We start from the raw sequence: 24268 nt of genomic DNA on the forward strand, positions 1-24268 counted from the left end.
GAGTTTCAGCTTTAGCATCAGTCCTTTCAATGAACACAGCAATAAATAGTTGCTAATTTCACCCTCCCCCCCCCCAAAAAAAGAAAACAGATCATAATGATTGGATTATATTGGGTTGGTCAGAAAGTATGTTAGGGTTTTCCTGTAACATATCATGGAAAAGCCTGAATAAACTTTTTGGCCAACCCAATAATATAGGTACTGGATGCTTATTATTAAATTTTACACCATAGTTATGGTCTCACCAATAACAGAAATCCTAATTTCCCTTAACAGATTATCATTATCAAAACTGAAGCTCTAAATATCTTCGGGAAGCTGGTGATCATTACCTAGAGCGCCGTTTTCTGTCTTTTAGGCCAGCATTTACGTGGATCTGGTGTCTGGCAGGCCGAGGTCTCCGTGTGCTACAGAGCACACTCCAGGCTGACTGCAATGGGCAGGTGCCTGAGGGCGCAAGTGTTTGTCACCATCCAACCAACCCTTATAAGCACAATAAAACCCTGCATGTGACTCCAGGAGAGTGAAATATTAAGCGGAACTGGACCAGCGGTCTAATTCTGACGTGACTTAAACATACGCAACGTTTGAACTGGTACCTGGCCCACAGTAAACAAATGTAGTAAACAGGTACTGTTATTCCGGGACAGTCTAAAGAAGTGGCATTATGAGGGACTTGCTGCCATGGCCCTGTCTGGAAGCAGATGGGGACCTGAACACACCAAGTACTCTCCTTTACCCCCAGAAATTCCTGCATTCGCAGACCACAAAGCATAACCAAGACTTTGTGAGCGCTGGTTCTTGTATTTGAGAACACGGGAGCTGGCGTGCTGTGGAAAGATGACGTTGAAGAACTACAGTTGTCAAACGTTTTCCCCATAGATGTACAGACCAGTGACAAACTATTTTTTACTTAACACTGAGTAAAAATCATGCCTAAGTCTGAAATACTGCAAAAAACCTTTAAATATAATTTAAATTGTGAATTCAAAAGCAACTACTATTTCTCATGATGCATGATTTACTCAAAATAAGCACACATGAAAACCTCTCAACTATTAAAACTTCACAAATTATATATGTCCCTTTGGAAAATACCTTACAGAACACCTAAGATGCTAGGTACTGTTTCTCTTCCTTTGGCAGAGGGGGATGGTCCTTGTTCTTACAGCTTTCTGCTTATACACATATATATGCATTTTAATTGAAATATAATTGATGCACAATATTATGTGAGCTTCAAGTGTACTACATAGCGCTTTGACGTCGGCATACATTATGGAATGATCACCATGACCAGTCTCGTAACCATCTGTCTCCATATAAAGTTATTACAATATTACCTTATGCTGTATGCTACACCCCCCATAGCTTACTTATAACTGGAGGTTTGTACCTCTTAATCTCCTTCACCTATTTCCTCCACAGCTTACATTTTAATATAATATGATTTACAAAACTATAATTTATCTATTGTTTCCTTTGTTGTTTTTATTTCACGTTTTCATTCATTCATTTTTGCAATGAATATATTGAGGATGGATCATGTACTGTACATTGTGCTTGAAAATGCAAAAGTCAGCAGAATTAGACCAGCAAAGCCTTCAGACATTGTTAATTCATTGGAATGATAACATACAGAATATAAAATGACCACAGATATATTTAACTTCTATAAAGAAATAAAAGCTTGAAAACATGAGCAAGAAATACGAAATTATACAAACAGAACACAGGACTTTCCTGTTGGTCCAGTGGTTAAGGTTCTGCGCTTCCAATGCAGGGGGTGCAGGTTCAATCCCTTGGCGAGGAACTAAGATCCCCCATCCCATATGTCACAGGACATGGCTAAAAGTAAGTAAATAAATAAAACCAAGTAGATCTGACAAAGATCCAAATAGACTTCTGTGCTGTGCTATCCTTAGTCACTCAATCGTGTCCGACTCCTTGTGACCCCATGGACTGTAGCCCACCAGGCTCCTCTGTCCATGGGATTCTCCAGGCAAGAATACTGGAGTGGGTTGCATGCCCTCCTCTAAAAATGAAAAATAAAATAACTGAAAATTTAAATATAACTGGTTGATTTAAGCAGCAGATTAACTCCAGTTGAAGAAAAAACTGGGAACTGGAAGACAGGTACAAAGATTCAGAAGCACAGCACAGAGATCAGAGGGAGAGACAGTACGGATGCGAGGAGTGAGAGGTGCTCCATCCAAGTGGCCAGAGCTCCAACTCTCCTTCCAGTCTCCAGCTGCCTGCCCCATGCGAGTCAGCCATTCTCAAGTGCCTCAAAGGTTCCCCCGCACACCAGGGGCTGTCCCACCTGGCTTTTGCTCCGGCTGCTCTTTTACTTTTCTTTCCCTCTGTCTTCTGGAGGTCGACTTAAAGGAACAAAGCTCCCTCCTATGAGCTCACAGGGGCGGGTGAGGGACAGGTAAGGGACAAGGGTCTGTCTCTTCCTCACTGGTCCCTGCTGTGGTCATATACTGTTGGCGGTCACTGCTCTTTCTGCTGAGGTCTCTCTGCCCTCCAGGCAGCCCTACTGGACAGGACCCAAGACGACCACGATGGCTCTCCGTCCTGCCAAACCCACCTCTGGGCAGCTCCCCACTCTGATCAACTCTGGGGCACAGGCCGAAACCAACTCACCAGGCCTCAGTGGCTTTACTGCCAACGTGACTGGTCAGTGTCTCTCACTTCAGGCCAGAGTCAGATCCTGGCTAAAATTCCAGATATGAGTCAGGCACCGGTTCTCCAATTCCAGGGAATATATCTCAGAGCCCCTCTCACTGGGACTGGGGTCAGTGAGGAGCAGTCTCTTCAGTGCTCCTCCAAAGGGGGCGGTGTGTGGAGACTCATGGCATACGGCATTAGCTCCCTCCCAAGACATGCCCTGTATACAGACGGTATTGATAGTAACAGGAAGAGGGAAAATCAAGCACCACTATTTCCATTTTGTTAAAACTGCTAACTTCAGGGAAACGAAGCTGTAGCTTGAACATGCTGGATATGCTGGACTGTGATCAACAAGAAGGGCAAAATGATTAACTTCTAGATTTCTCTCTGAATTTTATTAAGGGATTGGGCATGTTTGATGATGACCTACATTCAAGATGTGCCATGCTTTTTAAAATAGTAATAAAATTCTCAGATCTCTGAAATGCACTGTAGACATAACCACTATCCAGAAAGCACACACAGAATCTTTAATTAGGTGTCTCACGGAAAGACTGATTCAAGAAATAGGAAAAATAATCGTCTAAGGTGGAATTCAGTTATTCTAGTGTACTGATAGTCAATATTTCCAGAACAAATATAGAACTCCGAAATGCAACTCTTATTATTTCCCCAAACCTCTTCTCTCCTGTCCTCCCCTTCTCAGTAAATGGCACCGTCACACATTCACTTCACAAAGGCAGGAAACTAGGAATCATCTTTGCCTCCATCCTTTTCCTCATGCTGACCACGGGCCATCAGGAGATCCTCAGGGCTGAACTCTAAACTGCATGTCAAATTTGTCCACTTTCCTCCACAGCCACTGTTCTGCCTCAGCCATGGTCATCTGGACGGTCTCCAGAGCCTCATCATTGGTCTTTCTGCATTTGCTTTTCTCCATAACGCATTTCCCCTTGGCTTATATTTTGTTCTTGTTGTTCAGTTGCTAAGTCATGTCTGACTCTTTGCAACCCCATGAACTGCAGCATGCCAGGCTTCCCTGTCATTCACTATCTCCTCGAGTTTGCTCAAACTCATGTCCATTGACTTGGTGATGCCATCCAACCATCTCATATTCTGTCAGCTCCTTCTTCTCTTGCCCTCAATCTTTCCCAGCATCGGGGTCTTTTCCAATGAGTTGGCTCTTCACATCAGGTGGCCAAAGTATTGGGACTTTAGCTTCAGCATCAGGCCTTCTAATGAATATTCAGGGTTGATCTCCTTTAGGATTGACTGGTTGGATCTTCTTGGTGTCCAAGGGACTCTCAAGAGTCTTCTCCAGCACCACATTTTGAAAGCATCAATTCTTCAGCACTCAGCCTTCTTTATGGCCCAACTCTCACATCCATACATGTTAAAGTTGTGGAAAAGTTCCATATCTGTACTGGAAGAACCACAGCTTTGACTAAACGGACCTTTGTTGGCAAAGTGATGTCTCTGATTTTTAGTGTGCTGTCTAGGTTTGTCATAGCTTTTCTTCCAAGGAGCTGCTGCTGCTAAGTCATGTCAGTAATGTTCGACTCTGTGCGACCCCACAGATGGCAGCCCACCAGGCTCCCATCCCTGGGATTCTCCAGGCAAGAATACTGGAGTGGGTTGCCATTTCCTTCTCCAGTGCATGAAAGTGAAAAGTGAAAGTGAAGTTGCTCAGTCATGTCCGACTCTGCACAACCCCAGGGAGCAAACGTCTTTTAATTTTGCGGCTGCAGTCACTGTACACAGTGATTTTGGATCCCAAGAAAATAAAATCTGCCACTGTTTCCATTTCTCCCCATCTATTTGCCATGAAGTGATGGGACCGGAGAGCCCAGAGAAGCAATAACTCTGTCTCCAGCATGTTAGGAAAGGCTTCCTGGAAGAAGCAACATTTAGCTGAACCCTCAAGATTCAAATGAACAGGAATGGAGAACAGGGTAAGGGGCACATTCAAAGTGGGAGAGAACACGGCATTTTGGCAAGCTGCTCAGCAACCACTGCTAGACCACTGCATGTGACGGAGGAAGGAGGAGGCAAAAGGCAAGCTGCAGAGGAAAGCGGAGGCCAACGAGGAAGGAGCTTATCCGCCAGGCTAAGGTGATAGACTTTATCCTAAGGGGAGCTTCTCAGAATTCTGACCGGACCAGAGCTGCATTTTAGAAATGTTCTTAGTCTCCAGTTCTGTTTTGACCCCTGACTGCTCTTCCTAACTTGTCCTCCTCCAATCTTTTCTTTACACCACATCCACAGTCATCTTCCTGAAAGCAAGGAAGATCTGGTTGTCTCATGTCCTTGCTTAAACCACTTCAAAGGCTCCCCATCATTATCCAGACACAACTGAAACTCCTCCAGCACATGCTTGCCTTAGTCCATTCGCGCTGCGATAACACAGTACCACAGACTGGGTAGCTTAGAGACAACAGAAATTTCTCTCTCACAGTTCTAGAGGCTGAAGTCTGAGGTCAGGGTACCAAGATAGCTGGGTCCTGCAAGGCCTTCTTTTAGGTAAAGACTGCTGACTGCTCACCGTGTATTCAGCTGGTGGGAGGGCTGGGGAGCTGTGTGAGGTCTAAGATCACCAGTTCCCTTCCGATTTCCTCTTACCCCACCCCCTTGTCCTCTCACACCCTCACACCTCTCACAAACCAAGATACTCTGTTCTTCTTCTCTCACTTGGTCTGGCTGATTCTGTGTAACAGGCAAAACGGTGTAGTGAAGTGTTTTTCAAACTGCAGGTTGTGATCTGTTAGTAGGTTATGAGATCGATTTTGTAGGTCACATCCAATATTAAAAAAAAACTGTCTAGAATAAAATAGAATGGATCAGAGTACATTTCCAATAACTATCGCAACACTACTGTTTCTGGTGAGTGTGTGTACTGGGTCATTACACAAAAGGAATTTCAGACTGCAGATCACAGTTAAAAGGTTTCAAACACTCAGCATAGGCTCGGGGATCAGACTATTTTGGTCTAAATCCTGACTTTGCCATTTCTGAGCTCTGTGATCTTGGGCAAGTTATTTAAAAATTCTGTGTGGATTTTCTTCATTGATCTCATGAGACGGTTTTGAAGAGTAAAGGAATTAAAGTGCATAAAAGTATACCCAGCACACACATGACACCAGGGCTGGCAGTTTAGTCATTATCTATCCTTTAGGTTCCTGAACGTCACTTTCTCTAGAAAGTCTCCCCTAACATCTGAAGTCAAAGTCAGGTGCCCTCTCGTGTGCTTCCCGGCCCACTCTCTATCCTGACACTTGCCTCATCTGTCTGATCAGACCTGATCAGTCCTGATTAGATCCTGGACTGGAAGCTACATAAACTCAGGGATCTTTGTCATCATCGCATATCCAGCAGTTGGCACAGGGCCTGACACACAGTAGGTATTCAGTAAATAGCTGTAGGATGCGTAACTCACTCACTTGGAAATAGATACACAGCCATCTGTTTCACTCAAATAAAGTCAAATTGGGACATATACACCTCAGGTGTCACAGTCATTTGATAAAGAACTCGTCACCTTAGTTTACATTAAGACTGTTTCTCCTAATTTGAAATCTCAGAGAGTTATATGGTATTTTTGTAATGCATGCACTTGTTAGTAATGTAGAAAAAGATTTAGGTGGGATGGCTCTTGATCTAACGTGCATAAATAATTCAAAAGTCAGTGTTTCTTTTAATCATTGCAATGATGAAAAGGGTCGGCCACTGCATGACAAATAAAAGGTGACATCTTTAAATATAGTTACCATCTTTCTAGTCTTTTAATTATTTAATTGACTTCTGCAGATGATTGTGGCTTTGCCCTATTCATTTTAGTAAGAAACTTTCACAGTTCCATTCATGTCAATTTTTCATGCACGAATCATGTTTTCCAGATTTTTGAAGTTAATAAGGTGGGAACAATTAAATTTCAAAAAAGGTTTTAACTGAATTTCTTCACCAACCATATAATACACAGTTACTATGTTGGTAACCACTCAAATTTCTGTAGTGGGTCTGAGTGAACTCCGGGAGTTGGTGGTGGACAGGGAGGCCTGGCGTGCTGCGATTCATAGGTCGAAAAGAGTCGGACACGACTGAGCGACTGAACTGAACTGAACTTGCAATACTCTGATGATAGAAAGATACTTTCAGGGAAATGTGAAAGCATGGAGCAACCCCCCTCAAAATGGAAACCACGAATGCAATGCACCTAACCCATGAGCAACGGCCTGAACAGCGTCATATACACCTGGAAGTAGCGAAGAGCAGAGTTCACAGTCAGAGCAGAGTCACCATGCCCTGGGGTGGCCCACAAAACCCCTGAGTCAAATGATTCTCTTACAGAATCAAAGAGACACACAAGTGACACACATCGGATGGTGCTAAGCGTTTCCAGGAAGATAAAGCAGGAAGCAGGGAGACGGTGTGCCAGTGGAGGTGGTGAGGTGTCAGTTTTTGGTAGTGCTCAGGAAAGCCTCCCGAGGCTGTGACGCTTCAGCAGCACCTGAAAAGAGCGACGCCAAGAGCCAGAGAAGAGTGAGAGAACACTGTGTGTGGGACTCAGAAGTGGCCTCCAGAAGAAACGCACTCCCCTGGCAGGCTGTAGAAGGAAGCGTAAAGGCTCTGGGAGATGGGACTGTTGGAAGGGATCTGTTCCGTGCAGTGTGCTCAGACACCTTCTAACTGCCCTGGAATAAACTCTCTTCACCAACACACTAGAAACTATCATGACGGCGCACCAGCATCACTGCAGAGCTTGTAGTGGCTGTCATCTGCGGGCTGGAGAGGACCTCAGGGATGATGCAGTGGGACTGGGTTCCCTGATCGCAGTGGGGATAATGGCATCTGGAGTGGCAACAGCTTAATCTTAGAGACAAGCGAGGCACAAGAACCATAGCAGGCCACAGGGATGCAATGATATCAGGGTTTTTTTTGTATGTTTGTTTTTACTTTCAGGGATATATCAGATCAGATCAGATCAGTTGCTCAGTCGTGTCCGACTCTTTGCGACCCCATGAATTGCAGCACGCCAGGCTTCCCTATCCATCACCAACTCCGGGAGTTCACTGAGACTCACGTCCAGATATACGGTAATGGTTACTGAATGACAAGATGAATAGAAAATAGGTGGGCAGCTTCTGAAGTGCTGCTCCACATGAAAAAGTGAAAAAAGTGAAAGTGAAAGTCATTCAGTTGTGTCCAACCCTTTGTGACTCCAAGGACTATACAGTCCATGGAATTCTCCAGGCCAGAATACTGGAGTGGGTAGCCTTTCCCTCCTCCAGGAGATCTTCCCAATCCAGGGATTGAATCCAAGTCTCCCACATTGCAGACGCTGCTCTACATACACAGATGGAAAACCTAAGTAGTGTCCTTATGGGAGAAGTCACGGCCTTTTACTCAATTCCTAAACTCAAGCCAGTTCACAAAGCCAGAATCTCCTGATTGAGGGGAAGGTCAGATCCCCTTGAGAAAGAATCCCGAAATGCCCACCACAGGTATATATGGTAAATCTCCTAAACCTTCCCTAGAGGACCCGAAGCCATTTACAATAGTGACTCTCCTTGGGAAGGGAAACACACAGAACTCCCCGGTCTTGTTAGATACTGGCTCTTAACTGACACTAATCTCTGGAGATCCAACAATGCCATTATGCTGTACTAAGTAGGGATTTATGGAAATCAGGTAGCACATGAAGTCTCCACCTAGGCAACAGCTCACAATGGGTCCCGTAAAATCGCAGACCTACCTCCAGTATTTCCATGGTTTCAGAATGTATAATGGGAATAGATACACTTAGTAACTGGCAGAATCCCCACTTTAGTTTCACAACCCATGGAGTTCAGGCTATTACGGTTAGACAGACCACATAGAAACCTCAAGAATTAATTATACCTCCTCACTCCAAAAAATATTTTTTGGGAAACAGCAGACATTAGCGCTACCATCAAAGACTTAAAAGTTATAGGGGCAGTGAAAAGCCAGATAGTTTGTAGAGAATGACTAGACATCATTGCAAATATAATCAAGTGGTGATACCAATCATAGCTGTAATTCCAGCTGTGATATCTTCCCTAGAGCAAATCAACACAGCCCCTGGAATCTTATGTCCAGTTACTGGCCTAGAAATGTTTCTTTAAAAACCTTTATTAATAATGAGAATCAGTCTTCATGTGGCAGAGACAGAGTATACCTTTACTGTCTTGCTTCAATCTCTTTCATCAGAGACCACACAGACCTGGATTTCCTTGATATCCCACAGAACATCACACTGGTCCTTCACGTTGATGACACAGTGCTAACTGGACTTAATAAGCAGGAAGAAACAAGCCCTCAGCGCTTCATGCATGCAGAGGTGGGAGATAAATCCTCAGAATGCTCTAGGGTTGCAACATTTGTGGAGTTTTTAGAGTATTCAGTGGTCTGTTGCATGTTAACATATCCTCTCTAAAGTGAGAGACAAGTCATTGGGACTTCCCTGGTGGCCCAGTGGTTAAGACTCCGTGCTCCCAATGCAGGGGGCCCAGGTTCCATCTCTGCTCAGGGAACCAGATCCCACTAAGAGCCCACATGCTGCAACCCCAGCTTCAGCCAAAAAAAAAAAAAAAAAAAAAGCAGTGAGAGACAAGTCGCTGCCCCTTGAATTATCCAACACAAAGAAATAAATCACAGTGAAACAGGCGTCTTGGAATTTCAGAGGCAATGTATACCACATTTGGGTTGTGCTGCTCTGACCATTTACTGCCATTTTTTAGTGGGGATCAAAGCAAGAAAAGGTTCTGCCACAGGCCGAGGCCACTGCATAAGCTTCTCAGACAGCTGGACCATATAACCTTGAACCAACACAAGTGCCTGATGCAGAGAGAGATGGTAAGCAGAGCACCTCATGAGCCCCAATAGGAAAATCACAAAGCTGACCTCTAGGACTCAGGAGTCATGTCTTCTTTTGCCTACACCTCAGAACACCAAACAACTATGTGCCCATCATGTAATGGGTGTTGCCTGGTCCAAAGGACAAAGAATTGGGATTGCACAGCAGCATTCTATTGTAACAGCAAATGGAACAGACGAGTCCAGACCGAGCCAGAAGGCCCATGGAAACTATACAGACAGATGGCTCAGACTCCACGGAATCTGCTCTCATTATTTACTACTCCCCGCTCAACTTCCACCTCTAGCTCCATGCAGAACTGCCAGTTAACAGAGAAAAGTATAGGGCTGGTTTACAGATGAATCTCTGGAATGCCAGGAGTAGCCAGCAGTAGTTAACTGCTAAATCAGAGTCTCACTCACAAGTGCCCTGAAAGAGTAGGAAAATCCTCCAGAAGACAGAATTGCAAACAGATGCACACTTCACATGGAAGGCAAGAAGCAGTTCATGGTCGATGGGGGCTATCAGGGACCTGGAAAAAAAAAGATTGGAGGATTGGAGACCAATACGCGGATGAATCTTCAGGGTGTATGCGCACACTGTGTGAAGACACTCACGCCCCACAGAAGTGCCTGCCAGAGGACATTCACTGAAGAAGAGGCTCTCAAAAATCAGACAAGCAAGACACTCTGTTTAATGGACGTCAACCGCCCTCTTCCCTTAGTCGTTCTAGTAGCTGTGCAGTGGACTTTGGCCGTGTGGTAGGGGTGGAGACTGCATGGGTTCAACAACACGAGTCTGTCACCAAGATCATGGCTACCATAGCTGCTGAATGCCCAACCTGTTAAGAGTAGAAGTTAATGCTATATCCCTAGCATGTCACCATTTCCCAGGAAAAGCAGCCAATTACCTGGTGTCAGGTTGATTATATTGGACCTACTCATTATAAAGGGGGCAGTGCTTTGTCTTCATGAGGAGACAGATGTATTCTGGGTAGCCACGTGCCTTCCCTGCCTGCAGTCCTTCTGCCAGCGCCATTACTGAAGGTACAGAATACTTTATCTACTTTCATATCATCTCACAAACAACCCTACACAAATTATTCCAGTGTATAAACAAAGAGCAAACACTTTCCAAATCTTTTTATGAGTCTGGCAACATCCCAGTATCAAAACATAACAAATAAAATATGAGAAAAGACAGTCCTGGTTAATTTCACTCATGGATACAGATGCAAAACTCATAAATAAAACATTAGCAAACCAAACCCAGCAAGACATATAAAAGATAATATACCATCACCAAGTTGAGTGCATTACAGAAATTCAAGGTTGTTTCAACATTTGGAAATCAGTTAATTTACCAAATTAACAGCTTAAAGGAGAAAAATCTATAACCATCAATATAGATACTAAAAATGGATAAAATTCAACACATATTCATGATAAAACTGTTGACAAATTAGGAATAGAGATCTGCAAAAAACATACAGTAAACTTATCTTAATGGCAAAATGCTGAAATCGTTTTCTTTAAGATACAGACTGAATCTAGGAAGACCACGATCACAGTTTCTACTCAGCATTCCCTGAATGGTTCTGCCTAGCAAGGTGAGGTAAGAAAATGAAATACAAGGTACAGTTTACAAGTGTGAAATAAATCTGCCATCATTTACAAGTGATGTGATTTTCAACCCAAGAAACTGAGAAGAATCTACAAGAAAATTGGTAAGAATTAGTTGAGCAAGGTTACTGGCTATAAAATCAATATACAAAAAGTAGTTCTACTCATTCTCATCATCAACAATCTGTTAGAATATGCAATTTATAAAATTATATCTTTTACAGTAGCAACAAAAAATACATAAAGTACATAGGACTAAATCTAACAAAAGATACATAAGACTTGTATGGGGAAAAACTATAAAATACAACACAGTGAAGTGAAAGTTGCTCAGTCGTGTGTGACTTTTTGTGACCCCATGGACTCTACAGTCCATGGAATTCTCCAGGCCAGAATACTGGATTGTGTAGCCTTTCCCTTCTCCAGGGGATCTTTCCAACCCAGGGATCAAACCCAGTTCTCCTGCATTGCAGGAGGATTCTATTCCAGCTAAGCCATAAGGGAAGCCCAGGAATACTGGAGTGGGTAGCCTATCCCTTCTCCAGGGGATCTTCCTGATCCAAGAATCGAACCAGAGTCTCCTGCATTGCAGGCAGATTCTTTACCAACTGAGCTATCAGGGAAGCCAATTCAATGAAGAAGACTTAAATAAGCAGAATAATTTGATATTGTAAAGAGGTCACTTCTCCAAATTGATTTAAAGATTGGCGAGCCAATAAAAAACTCTAAGAGGTTTTTTCAAGGAACATGACAAGCTTTTATGTGGGAAAGCAAGCAAAGGGTCAAAAAAATTTAAAAAAAGGAAAAGAAACAATGACTCTTCCTGATAAAGGAAAAGTCATCAAGAATTATTACAAAGGTTGAGTAATTACAAATATTTCTTGGTTCTGGGATAGCCAAATGACTTGTGGAACAGAACAGAACTTGTGGAACAGAAAGCTGAGAAACAAAAATCCATGCATATGTGTAAACTTGCTTTAGGCTATAGATGGTACTTCAGTTCATCAGGGAAAGGACAGACTTTTCAATAATTGATGCTGGGACAGCTGGTTATTCATTTAGAAGTAAAAATGGACTCCTGCTTCAACCATACACAAAATCCAATTCCAGCGGCATTAAGAGCTTAATTGTGGAAAGCAAAATTATAAAAATCTTAACCTTTATGGTCTTAAGACAAGAAAGAATTTTTATAGATCACAAGATACAAAAAAATACAAATCATAAAGAATGAAATTCTACCTCATTAAAATTAAGAACTTCTGCTACCAGAAAATTAACAGGCCTCATTAATGAATTTGATAAAATTGCAGGATATAAAATTAATATACAGAAATCTGTTGCATTTCTATATACTAACAACACACATTAACCGTACACGTTCTGAAATATCAGAAAGAGAAATTAAGCAAACTATCCCATTTACCATTGCATCAAAAAGAATAAAATACCTAGGAATAAGTACCTAAGGAGGCAAAAGACCTGTACTCCAAAAGCTATAAGACACTGATGAGAGAAACTGAAGATGACACAAACAAATGGAAAGATATACTGTGTTCTTGGGTTGGAAGAATTAATAGTTAAAATGACCATACCACCCAAGGAAATCTACAGATTCAATTCAGTCCTTATCAAATTGCTGATGGCACTTTTCAGAGAACTAGAACAAAATTTTTCTGTTTGTTTGTTTGAAAACACAAAAGACTCTGAGTAACCAATCTTAGGAAAGATGAAGCGAGCTGCAGGAATCCTATTGCCTGATTGCAGAGTATATTACAAAGCTACAGTCATCAGAACAGTGTAGTACTGACACAAAAACAGGCGTATAGATCAATGGAAAGGATAGAAAGCCCAGAAATAAACCCAGGCACTTACGGTCAATTAACTTATGACAAAAGAAGCAAGATTACACAGTGTTGGAAAGACAGTTTGTTCAACAAAAATGGTGCTGGGAAAACTGGACAGCTACATGTAAAAAAAAATGTATTTAGATCATTCTTTAACACCACACACAAAAATAAACTCAAAATGGATTAAAGACGGGACACAAGAAAATTCCTAGAGGAAAACATAGGCAGAACACTCTCTGACATAAATCACAACAGTATCTTTTTTGCTCTGACTCCCAGAATAATGGAAATAAACAATGGGACCTACTTAAACTCAAAAGTTTTTGCACAGTAAAGGAAACATAAAACAAAATGAAAATACAATCCATAAATTGGAAGAAAATATTTGTAATGATGTGATTGATGGGATTAATCTCCAAAATTTACAGCTCATGAGGCATAACACCATCAAAACAAAGAACTCAATCAAAAAATGAGCAGAATACCTACATAGACATTTCTTCAAAGAAGACATACAGATGGCCTGAGAGGCACAAGAAAAGATGTTCAATATTCCCAATTATTAGAGAAATGCAAATCAAAACGAGTATCACCTCACACCAGTCAAAATGACTATCATCAAAAAATCCACAAACAAAAATAAATAAATAAAAGAATAAACAAAAGATCCACAAACAATGTATGTTGGAGAGGATGTGGAGTGAAGGGAACCCTCCTACACTGTTGGTGGGAATGTAAACTGGTACAGACACTATGGAGAGCAGTGCAGAGGTTCCTTAAAAAACTAAAAATAGAGCTACCATATGGCCTGCTCCATATGGTAGCTCCTAGAGGAGCTATCCCTCATTGAAGGTCAGGAAGGGTGGCGGTGAGGAGATACCCCTCGTCCAAGGTAAGGAGCAGTGGCTGTGCTTTGCTGCAGCAGCCGTGAAGAGATACCCCATGCCCAAGGTAAGAGAAACCCAAGTAAGATGGTAAGTGTTGCAAGAGGGCATCAGAGGGCAAACACACTGAAACCATACTCACAGAAAACTAGTCAGTCTAATCACACTAGAACCACAGCCTTGTCTAACTCAATGAAACTAAGCCATGCCCGTGGGGCAACCCAAGACGGTCGGGTCATGGTAGAGAGATCTGACAGAATGTGGTCCACTGGAGAAGGGAATGGCAAACCACTTCAGTATTCTTGCCTTGAGAACTCCATGAACAGTATGAAAAGGCAAAATGATAGGATACTGAAAGAGGAACTCCCCAGGTCAGTAGGTGCTACTGGAGATCAGTGGAGAAATAACTCCAGAAAGAATGAAGGGATGGAGCCAAAGCAAAAACAATACCCAGCTGTGGATGTGACTGGTGATAGAAGCAAGGTCCGATGCTGTAAAGAGCAATATTGCATAGGAACCTGGAATGTCAGGTCCATGAATCAAGGCAAATTGGAAGTGGTCAAACAAGAGATGGCAAGAGTGAATGCCGACATTCTAGGAATCAGCAAACTGAAATGGACTGGAATGGGTGAATTTAACTCAGATGACCATTATATCTACTACTTTTTCTGAATCCCTCAGAAGAAATGGAGTAGCCATCATGGTCAACAAGAGAGTCCAAAATGCAATACTTGGATGCAATCTCAAAAATGACAGAATAATCTCTGTTCATTTCCAAGGCAAACCATTCAATATCACAGTAATCCAAGTCTATGCCCCAACCAGTAACACTGAAGAAGCTGAAGTTGAATGGTTCTATGAACATCTACAAAACCTTTTAGAACTAACACCCAAAAAAGATGTCCTTTTCATTATAGGGGACTGGAATGAAAAGTAGGATGTCAAGAAACACCTGGAGTAACAGGCAAATTTGGCCTTGGAATATGGAATGAAGCAGGGCAAAGACTAATAGAGTTTTGCCAAGAGAACACACTGGTCATAGCAAACACCCTCTTCCAACAATACAAGAGAAGACTCTACACATGGACATCACCAGATGGTCAACACCAAAATCAGATTGATTATATTCTTTGCAGCCAAAGATGGAGAAACTCTATACAGTCAACAAAAACAAGACCAGGAGCTGACTGTGGCTCAGATCATGAACTCCTTATTGCCAAATTCAGACTTAAATTGAAGAAAGTAGGGAAAACCACTAGACCATTCAGGTATGACCTAAATCAAATCCCTTATGATTATACAGTGGAAGTGAGAAATAGATTTAAGGGTCTAGATCTGATAGAGTGCCTGATGAACTATGGAATGAGGTTCGTGACATTGTATAGGAGACAGGGATCAAGACCATCCCCATGGAAAAGAAATGCAAAAAAGCAAAATGGCTGTCTGGGGAGGCCTTACAAATAGTTGTGAAAAGAAGAGAAGCAAAAACAAAGGAGAAAAGGAAATATAAAAGCATCTGAATGCAGAGTTCCAAAGAATAGCAAGGAGAGATAAGAAAGCCTTCCTCAGTGATCAATGCAAAGAAATAGAGGAAAACAATAGAATGGGAAAGACTAGAGATCTCTTCAAGAAAATCAGAGATACCAAGGGAACATTTCATGCAAAGATGGGCTCGATAAAGGACAGAAATGGTATGGACCTAACAGAAGCAGAAGATATTAAGAAGAGGTGGCAAGAATACACAGAAGAACTGCACAAAAAAGAGCTTCACGACCCAGATAATCACGATGGTGTGATCACTGACCTAGAGCCAGACATCCTGGAATGTGAAGTCAAGTGGGCCTTAGAAAGCATCACTACGAACAAAGCTAGTGGAGGTGATGGAATTCCAGTTGAGCTATTTCAAATCCTGAAAGATGATGCTGTGAAAGTGCTGCACTCAATATGCCAGCAAATTTAGAAAACTCAGCGGTGGCCACAGGACTGGAAAAGGTCAGTTTTCATTCCAATCTCAAAGAAAGGCAATGCCAAAGAATGCTCAAACTACTGCACAATTGCACTCATCTCACACGCTAGTAAAGTAATGCTCAAAATGCTCCAAGCCAGGCTTTAGCAATACGTGAACCGTGAACTTCCAGATGTTCAAGTTGGTTTTAGAAAAGGCAGAGGAACGAGAGATCAAATTGCCAACATCCACTGGATCATGGAAAAAGCAAGAGAGTTCCAGGAAAACATCTATTTCTGCTTTATTGACTATGCCAAAGCCTTTGACTGTGTGGATCACAATAAACTGTGGAAAATTCTCAAAGAGATGGGAATACCAGACCACCTGACCTGCCTCTTGAGAAATCTGTATGCAGGTCAGGAAGCAACAATTAGAACTGGACATGGAGCAACAGACTGGTTCCAAATAGGAAAAGGAGTACATCAAGGCTGTATATTGCAACCCTGCTTATTTAACTTCTATGCATAGTACATCATGAGAAACGCTGGACTGGAAGAAACACAGGCTGGAATCAAGATTGCCGGGAGAAATATCAATAACCTTAGATATGCAGATGACATCACCCCTATGGCAGAAAGTGAAGAGGAACTAAAAAGCTTCTTGATGAAAGTGAAAGTGGAGAGTGAAAAAGTTGGCTTAAAGCTCAACATTCAGAAAATGAAGATCATGGCATCCGGCCCCATCACTTCATGGGAAATAGATGGGGAAACAGTGGAAACAGTGTTAGACTTTATTTTTCTGGGCTCCAAAATCACTGCAGATGGTGACTGAAGCCATGAAATTAAAAGATGCTTACTCCTTGGAAAGAAAGTTATGACCAATCTAGACAGCATATTCAAATGCAGAGACATTACTTTGCCAACAAAGGTCCGTCTAGTCAAGGGTATGGTTTTTCCTGTGGTCATGTATGGATGTGAGAGTTGGACTGTGAAGAAGGCTGAGTGCCAAAGAATTGATGCTTTTGAACTGTGGTGTTGGAGAAGACTCTTGAGAGTCCCTTGGACTGCAAGGAGATCCAACCAGTCCATTCTAAAGGAGATCAGTCCTGGGATTTCTTTGCAAGGAATGATGCTAAAGCTGAAACTCCAGTACTTTGGCCACCTCATGTGAAGAGTTGACTCATTGGAAAATACTCTGATACTGGGAGGGATTGGGGGCAGGAGGAGAAGGGGACGACAGAGGATGAGATGGCTGGATGGCATCACTGATTCAATGGACGTGAGTCTGAGTGAACTCCGGGAGTTGGTGATGGACAGGGAGGCCTGGGGTGCTGGGATCGCAAAGAGTCGGACACGACTGAGCGACTGAACTGAACTGAACTCACTGATGGCCCTGCAATCCCACTCCTGGGGATATACCTGGAGAAAAACATGGTCTGAAAGGATACACGCACCCCCGTGTTCACTGCAACACTGTTTACAACAGCCAAAACAGGGAAGGGAGTTTTAGTTCTATCTACATGGTTTGAATTTTAAAAATCAGAATATATTCACTTATTATTTAGGTAATGTAAAAATAAATAAATCTTATTAAATAAATAATTATGATACAAAACTATAAATTCTATTTTGGGGGTATGGGCAAAGTCCTGTGGGAACACACTGAAAGGAGAAACTAGTGTGTGGAAAGATTTTATAGCAATAGTGACATTTGAGCTGTGCCTTGCTGGTTTTTGTTTTTTTTTTTTTAATTTATTTATTTTTTAATTGCAAGATAAATGCTTTACAGAAATGTGTTGGTTTCTGCCAAACGAGCTGGGCCTTGCTGTTTGAATAGGATTTTGTTAAGCATTCATTATTTGGTGAAGAATTGTGGCAGACTGTATATTCCAAAGACAACTGTGCTAATACACTTCCCACTCCATATGCTTTTTTTTCAATATGACATTGACACTTGTCCACTGAGAGGTAGGCATCTTCGTACCCTCCCCTTGAACTTTGGAAAGACTTCTCGATTGCCTTGATAAACTGAATGGGGTGGGGGAAGTATCCTGGCGTGGCTTTTGAAATTATTCCGCTCTGCTTGGTCGTTGCCTTCACAGGATGTTGAGCCTTGGAACCCAGCCACCGTGCTACAGGGATGCCCAAACTAGCCCACGGGGAGAGACCACATAAGGAGACGCATGTGGAGAGAAACTGAGGCCCAGCGGACACAGCAAGCATCAGTTACCCGACAAGTGAGTGGATGAGCCATCAGATGATTCCTGTCCCCAGCCTCTGTGTTCTCGAGCTGAGGCCCAGACATACGTCATGGAGCAGAGACCAGTCGCCCCCACTGTGCCCTGTCCTAATTCCCGACCCAGAGAATCCGTGAGCAGAATAAATGGCTATTTTATGCCACAAAAGTTTTAGAGCAATGTGTTACGCAGCTGAAGTAACTGGAACAAAGACATTCTAAGGAGAGAGTAATAGAATGTCACAAAGTATTGTGAATACTGGCAGTATTGGTGATGAGGCTGTAAAGGTTGGCCCGAACCAGACTATGAAAAGTCTTACAAGACAGTAAAAAAAAAAAAAAAAATTAGACTTACTGGCAGTAGAGAACTGTTAAAGGGTTTTAAGCTGGAAAAAAATGAAATGCTAAGATCTGCATTTGCAAGCTATCTCTGAGATCAGTGTGAAGGGAAGACTGGAGAAAAGACCAAAACAGAAATTCAATAAAGATTTTAAAAATGGTTCACATAAAAAAAAAAATCTTTAAAAAAAATCGGAAAAGCTCCTCCAATTAAGATGAGTCCTAAACAAGTAAAAGGGTAGAATCATCTCTCAAGCGATATGCTTTGTGACTTTTTTCCTCTTAAGGGTTGCTTCTGATGCTCATTTATACTCAATTTCTTGTTTAAAATGCTGGCAGAGAGAAGCATGTCACACAAAAACCTGCACAGGAGTATTTACAGCAGCTTTAGCTAAAATTGCCAAAACTTGGACATAACCAAGATGTTCTTCAGTAGGTGAATGGATAAATTCCCTCATATATCTTACTCAGCACTAATAAAAAAAATGCACTATTAAGCCATGAAAAGACATGGAGGAACCTTAAATGCACATTACTAACTGAAAGAAGCCATCTGAAAAGGTTACATACTACATGATTCTAACTTTATGAATTTCTGGAAAAAGGCAAAACTCTGAAGATATTTAAAATGTCAGTGATTTTCAGGGGTTACAGAGGAGGGAGGAAAGAACAGACAGAGCATAGAGGATTTTTAGGGCAGAGATGCAGTCTGTAGGATACTGTAATGGTGGATACGTGTTGTATACGTTTGTCAAAACCCATAGAATGTGCACCACCAAGAGTGAACACCAACAAAAAGTATGGTCTTTGGATGATTAAAAAGAAAAGTGTTAATGTAGGTTCACTGTTTGCAGCAAATGCAGCACTCTGGTGTGGGATGCTGAGAGTGCAGAATGTGGCGCTTGTTTGGGGAAGAGGGGTATATGGGGAAATCTTGGTACCTTCCCTCAATTTTGCTGTGAACCTAAAACTGTTCTTGGAAAAGTCTATTAAAAATATTAGGGGATGGAAATGTTAGGGGATATTAAAACACAAAAACATTTTCCTTACGTTTTCTTTCAAATTTCTGGATCTGGACCAATTTACATAAAGTGTATTCTAAGAATAAAAGCAAGCTGTCTAAAAAATTGTTACCACTTATAACCAATTATTTATGTGAATAACGCCAACCTTATACTACAAATATCACCATAACCCACAATTTCTTGTTTCTGGGTTGATTAAAATATCCTCACCAGTCTTAGAACTGGCTTTATAAGAAAACTATATACAAGTGAACTTTTACAGTAAAACTATACTAATAAACTTCAGTTTTAATATTTTGGATATTGGGACTCTATATAATGGGAAACTAAGGTGCATGGTCCAAAGATGAGGGAGAAGATGAAACTCGGAATATAAGGAGCCAACTCTGTGAAAAGGATGCCTGGATGAAAATAAAAGCAAAGATATATGAGCGGATAAAAACTACTTGGAACGTTTTGTTCATCTTCACAGATCTTTTATCCTTTTTTCCTGAGAAAATCAAGGGAAGAATGTATTGGAAACTGAGTTCATGGAGAACAGACAGGCTGGAGTGGCTGGACAGTGGATCAATCAGATCTTGAGTAGCAGTAGAGCCTGCCTGGAATTCGATAGTGTAATTTACTGGAGGCCAGTAGTGCACTGTGCCATTCTCTAGTGTTAATTACTCAAGAGATCATTAACCAATCTGTGGGACACCATGCTTCACACTTTCTCACATTTTCATCTAATGCTTGCTTCTGAAAAATATAAGCTCTTCATCAAAGAGAAGATTAATACAAACAAGAAAAGGAGCTAAAATGAACTTTATGCTTTAAAGAAAAAAATTTATGAATATAAAAGATTTAACATTTGTAGTTAATAATTTTTGAAATGAAACAATGAAAGTGAATAAAGCAAAACAGACAAAAACATTGAAACAAATAGTAAAACAAGATTCTTGGACCCTGTGTAGACTGAATTTATCCACGTTAATCTTTTCCCACAGGACCAAAGTTAAAGCCACTGTTGCTATATTTCACAAAATAAAATCTGACGAAAAACAATACCTGTCCAGTGTTTCTTATTCACGTTTCTGAGTACAATTTTTATTCTTTAATTTACCTGTATCCCAGAGATTATAAACATCTGTTTGCCCTTCTGACAACCGCGCCGTTGATGAGACAATGGAAGTAGGAATTATCGGCAAAACTGGCTTTGGATCATCCTCACAAAATAACATCAGGTCCTTATGGAAAGCAAAAGAGAACACGAAAGTAGAAAAAAATTAATCCCATTGCTTCAATTTGCTACAGCAAATGGACAATTTACGTAGGCACAATGTGTCTGTATGTGCTAACATTATCATACATTTGGATTGAAAATTAGCACAGAAGTTATCTACACTTGGGTGTCCACTGAGTGTTGAGTGGTTTTCTACCCTTAAAAATCCCCTCTCCCTGCAGCAATGTGGCTGGACCAAGAGAATATTATGCTTAGTGAAATGTCAGACAGAGAAAGACAAATATTGTTCGACATCACTTACATGTGGAATATTAAAATAATGCAAATAAATGTATATGCAAAACAGACTCTCATATATAAAAAACAACTAATGGTTACCAAGAGAAGAGGCAAGGCGGAGGGGCATACTACGAGCATGGGATTAAGAGATGCCAACCACCATGGATAAAACAGACAAGCAACAAGGATATATTGTGATAGCACAGGAGATGACAGCCATTGTCTTGTAATAACTTTTAATGGAGTATATCTGTAAAAATACTGGATTACTACGCTGTACTCCAAAATTAACAAAATATTTTAAATCAACTATACTCCAATTAATATAAATAAATAAGTAAAAACGCAATCTGTACCTTCTAAGTATGAAAAAGTCGCTCTTTGCTACCTAGTGCAGATAAGCAATGATTTCTCTGAGGGCATGGACTTTTCCTGCCACTTCTTGAGCATCCTTAGAACTTACTATCTCAGAGGCAGACTCTGTTTTATTGGTAGTAACAGAGTTACCTGTGTGTGTCTTTTATCCATGTTTAAAATTTTAAACTTTTTATCACGGAGTAAAGAAAGCAGACAATAATCCGGTCAAGTAGGTTAAACAAGAATCAACTCAACCAGTCTTGTTTCATTTGTATCTTTACCACTTCCCATCTATTTTATTTTGAAGCAAATCTTAGATATATCACTTATTTCAATATGTATCTCAAATGATAAGAACTCTAACAATAATAATTGTGTTTACACCTATAAAAGATAATGCTGTGAAAGTGCTGCACTCAATATGCCAGCAAATTTGGAAAATTCAGCAGTGACCACAGGACTGGAAAAGGTTAGTTTTCATTCCAATCTCTAAGAAAGGCAACGGCAAAGAATGCTCAAGCTACTGTACAATTGCATTCATCTCACATGCTAGTAAAGTAATGCTCAAAATTTTCCAAGCCAGGCTTCAACAGTATGTGAACCCTGAATTTTCAGGTGTTCAAGCTGGATTTATAAAAGGCAGAGGAACCAGAGATCAAATTGCCAACAGCCATTGGATCACTGAAAAAGCAAGAGAGTTCCAGAAAAACATCTATTTCTGCTTTATTGACTATGCCAAAGCCTTTGACTGTGTGGATCACAACAAACTGTGGAAAATTCTGAAAGAGATGGGAATACCAGACCACCTGACCTGCCTCTTGAGAAATCTGTATACAGATCAGGAAGCAACAGTTAGAACTGGACATGGAACAACAGACTGGTTCCAAATCGGGAAAGGAGTATGTCAAGGCTGTATATTATCACCCTGCTTATTTCACTTATATGCAGAGTATATCATGAGGAACGCTGGGCTGGAAGAAGCACAAGCTGGAATCAAGACTGCAGGGAGAAATATCAATAACCTCAGATTTGCAGATGACACCATCCTTATGGCATAAACCAAAGAACTAAAGAGGCTCTTGATGAAAGTGAAAGAGGAGAGTGAAAAAGTTGGCTTCAAGCTCAACATTCAGAAAACTAAGATCATGGCATCTGGTCCCATCACTTCAAGGTAAATAGATGGGGAAACAGTAGAAACAGTGAGAGACTTTATTTTTCTGGGCTCCAAAATCACTGCAGATGGTGACTGCAGCCATGAAATTAAAAAGATGCTTGCTCCTTGGAATAAAAGCTATGAGCAACCTAGACAGCATATTAAAAAGCAGAAACATTACTTTGGCAACAAAGGTCCATCTAGTCAAAGCTATGGTTTTCCAGTAGTCATGTATGGATCTGAGAATTGGACTATAAAGAAAGCTGAGTACAGAGGAATTGATGCTTTTGAACTGTGGTGTTGGAGAAGACTCTTGAGAGTCCCTTGGACTGCAAGGAGATACAACCATTCCATCCTAATGGAGATCAGTCCTGAATATTCATTAGAAGGACTGATGCTGAAGCTGAAATTCCAATACTTTGACCACCACCTGATGTGAAGAACTGACTCATTTGAAAAGAGCTGGGAAAGATTGAAGGCGGGAGGAGAAGGGCATGACAAAGGATGAGATGGTTGGATGGCATCACTGACTCAATGGACATGAGTTTGAGTAAACTCTGGGAGTTGGTGATGGACAGGGAGGCCTGATGTGTTGCAGTCCATGGGGTTGCAAAGAGTTGAACACGACTGAGCGACTGAACTGAACTGATGAACATCACAATAACTCAATGTCATCAATAATGATAAACTGTTCAGACTTTCAATTTAACATAACTGTCATAAATAGGTTTTCTACAGCTTGTCTGGAGAAGGATCCAAACAAAGTCTTCACAGTGGGATTGGATGACTTGTCTTTCTTCCCCCATGAATAGGGGAAAATGGTTTTTTCAGTAATTACTGAGGCATAATTAACAAACAGTAAAATGCAAAACCGTAAGTATAAAGCTCAATAACTTTTAATATTCTGTGTATACTTAAGTAATCACATTTCCTTCATTCCAGAAAGTTCTCTCAAGCTCCTTTCCAGTTGATACCATCCTCTCATCACCAGTAAAGAGTATTATACTTTATACCACCATCAATGTTTGCCTGTTCTTGGACTTCATATAAATGTAGCCATACATTATGTATTCTTTTGTATCTGATTCCCACTGCTTAACATAGTATTTTTGAGATTCATCTATGTTTTGGGTGTATTGGTACTTTTTTCTGTAAAAAGTATTACACTGTATGAAAATATCACAATTTGTTTATCCGCTCTCCTGCACATGGACATTTTGGTTGTTTCCACATTTCAGCTATTATGAATAAAGCTCTATGGACATTCTTGCATGAATCTTTTTGTGGACAACTGTATTTGTTACTCCTGGATATCTACACGGGAGGAGAATGGCTCGGTCATAGAATAGATTTATTTTTAACATCTTTAGAAACTGTCAAACCATTTTCCAGGTGATTTGCAACTTTTTATAATTCATCAGTATTCTGAAATCATTGTATATTCACATTCAGTTGTAAGAAATAACACAGAGAGATCTTGTGTGTCCTTTACACAGTTTCCCCTATAAGTAACATTGTGCGAAATTATAGAACAAAATCATATTCAGGATACTGACATTGTTATGGTCAAAATACACAAGATTTCCATCACCATAAGTCTCCTTCCTGATGCTTTTTTTTTATTACCATGCCCTGCTCCCAACAACTACTAGTGTGTTCATTTCTGTAATTCTGACATTTGAAGAATGTTATATAAATGGAATCATACAGGATGTAACCTTTGGAGATTGGTTTTTTTCACCTGGCATAATTCCCAGAGAGTCATCCAAGTTGTTGCATGCATCAATAACTTGTTCCTTTTTATTGCCAAGCA

At 41.0% G+C, this 24268-nt stretch overlaps 1 protein-coding gene across 1 annotated transcript in view; it reads right to left on the bottom strand.

Moving 5' to 3' along the window:
• The window catches only part of ENTHD1 (ENTH domain containing 1), an 87053-nt gene that overhangs the window by 21353 nt on the left and 41432 nt on the right, over positions 1 to 24268 (bottom strand). The window contains exon 4 of the mRNA XM_061418598.1: positions 20547 to 20670. Within this exon, the coding sequence (XP_061274582.1) occupies positions 20547 to 20670 (124 nt within the window). The remainder of the gene's footprint in view (positions 1 to 20546; positions 20671 to 24268) is intronic.

The sequence above is a fragment of the Bos javanicus genome, chromosome 5 (assembly GCF_032452875.1).
Source record: "Bos javanicus breed banteng chromosome 5, ARS-OSU_banteng_1.0, whole genome shotgun sequence".
Classification (NCBI taxonomy): Eukaryota; Metazoa; Chordata; class Mammalia; order Artiodactyla; family Bovidae; genus Bos; species Bos javanicus.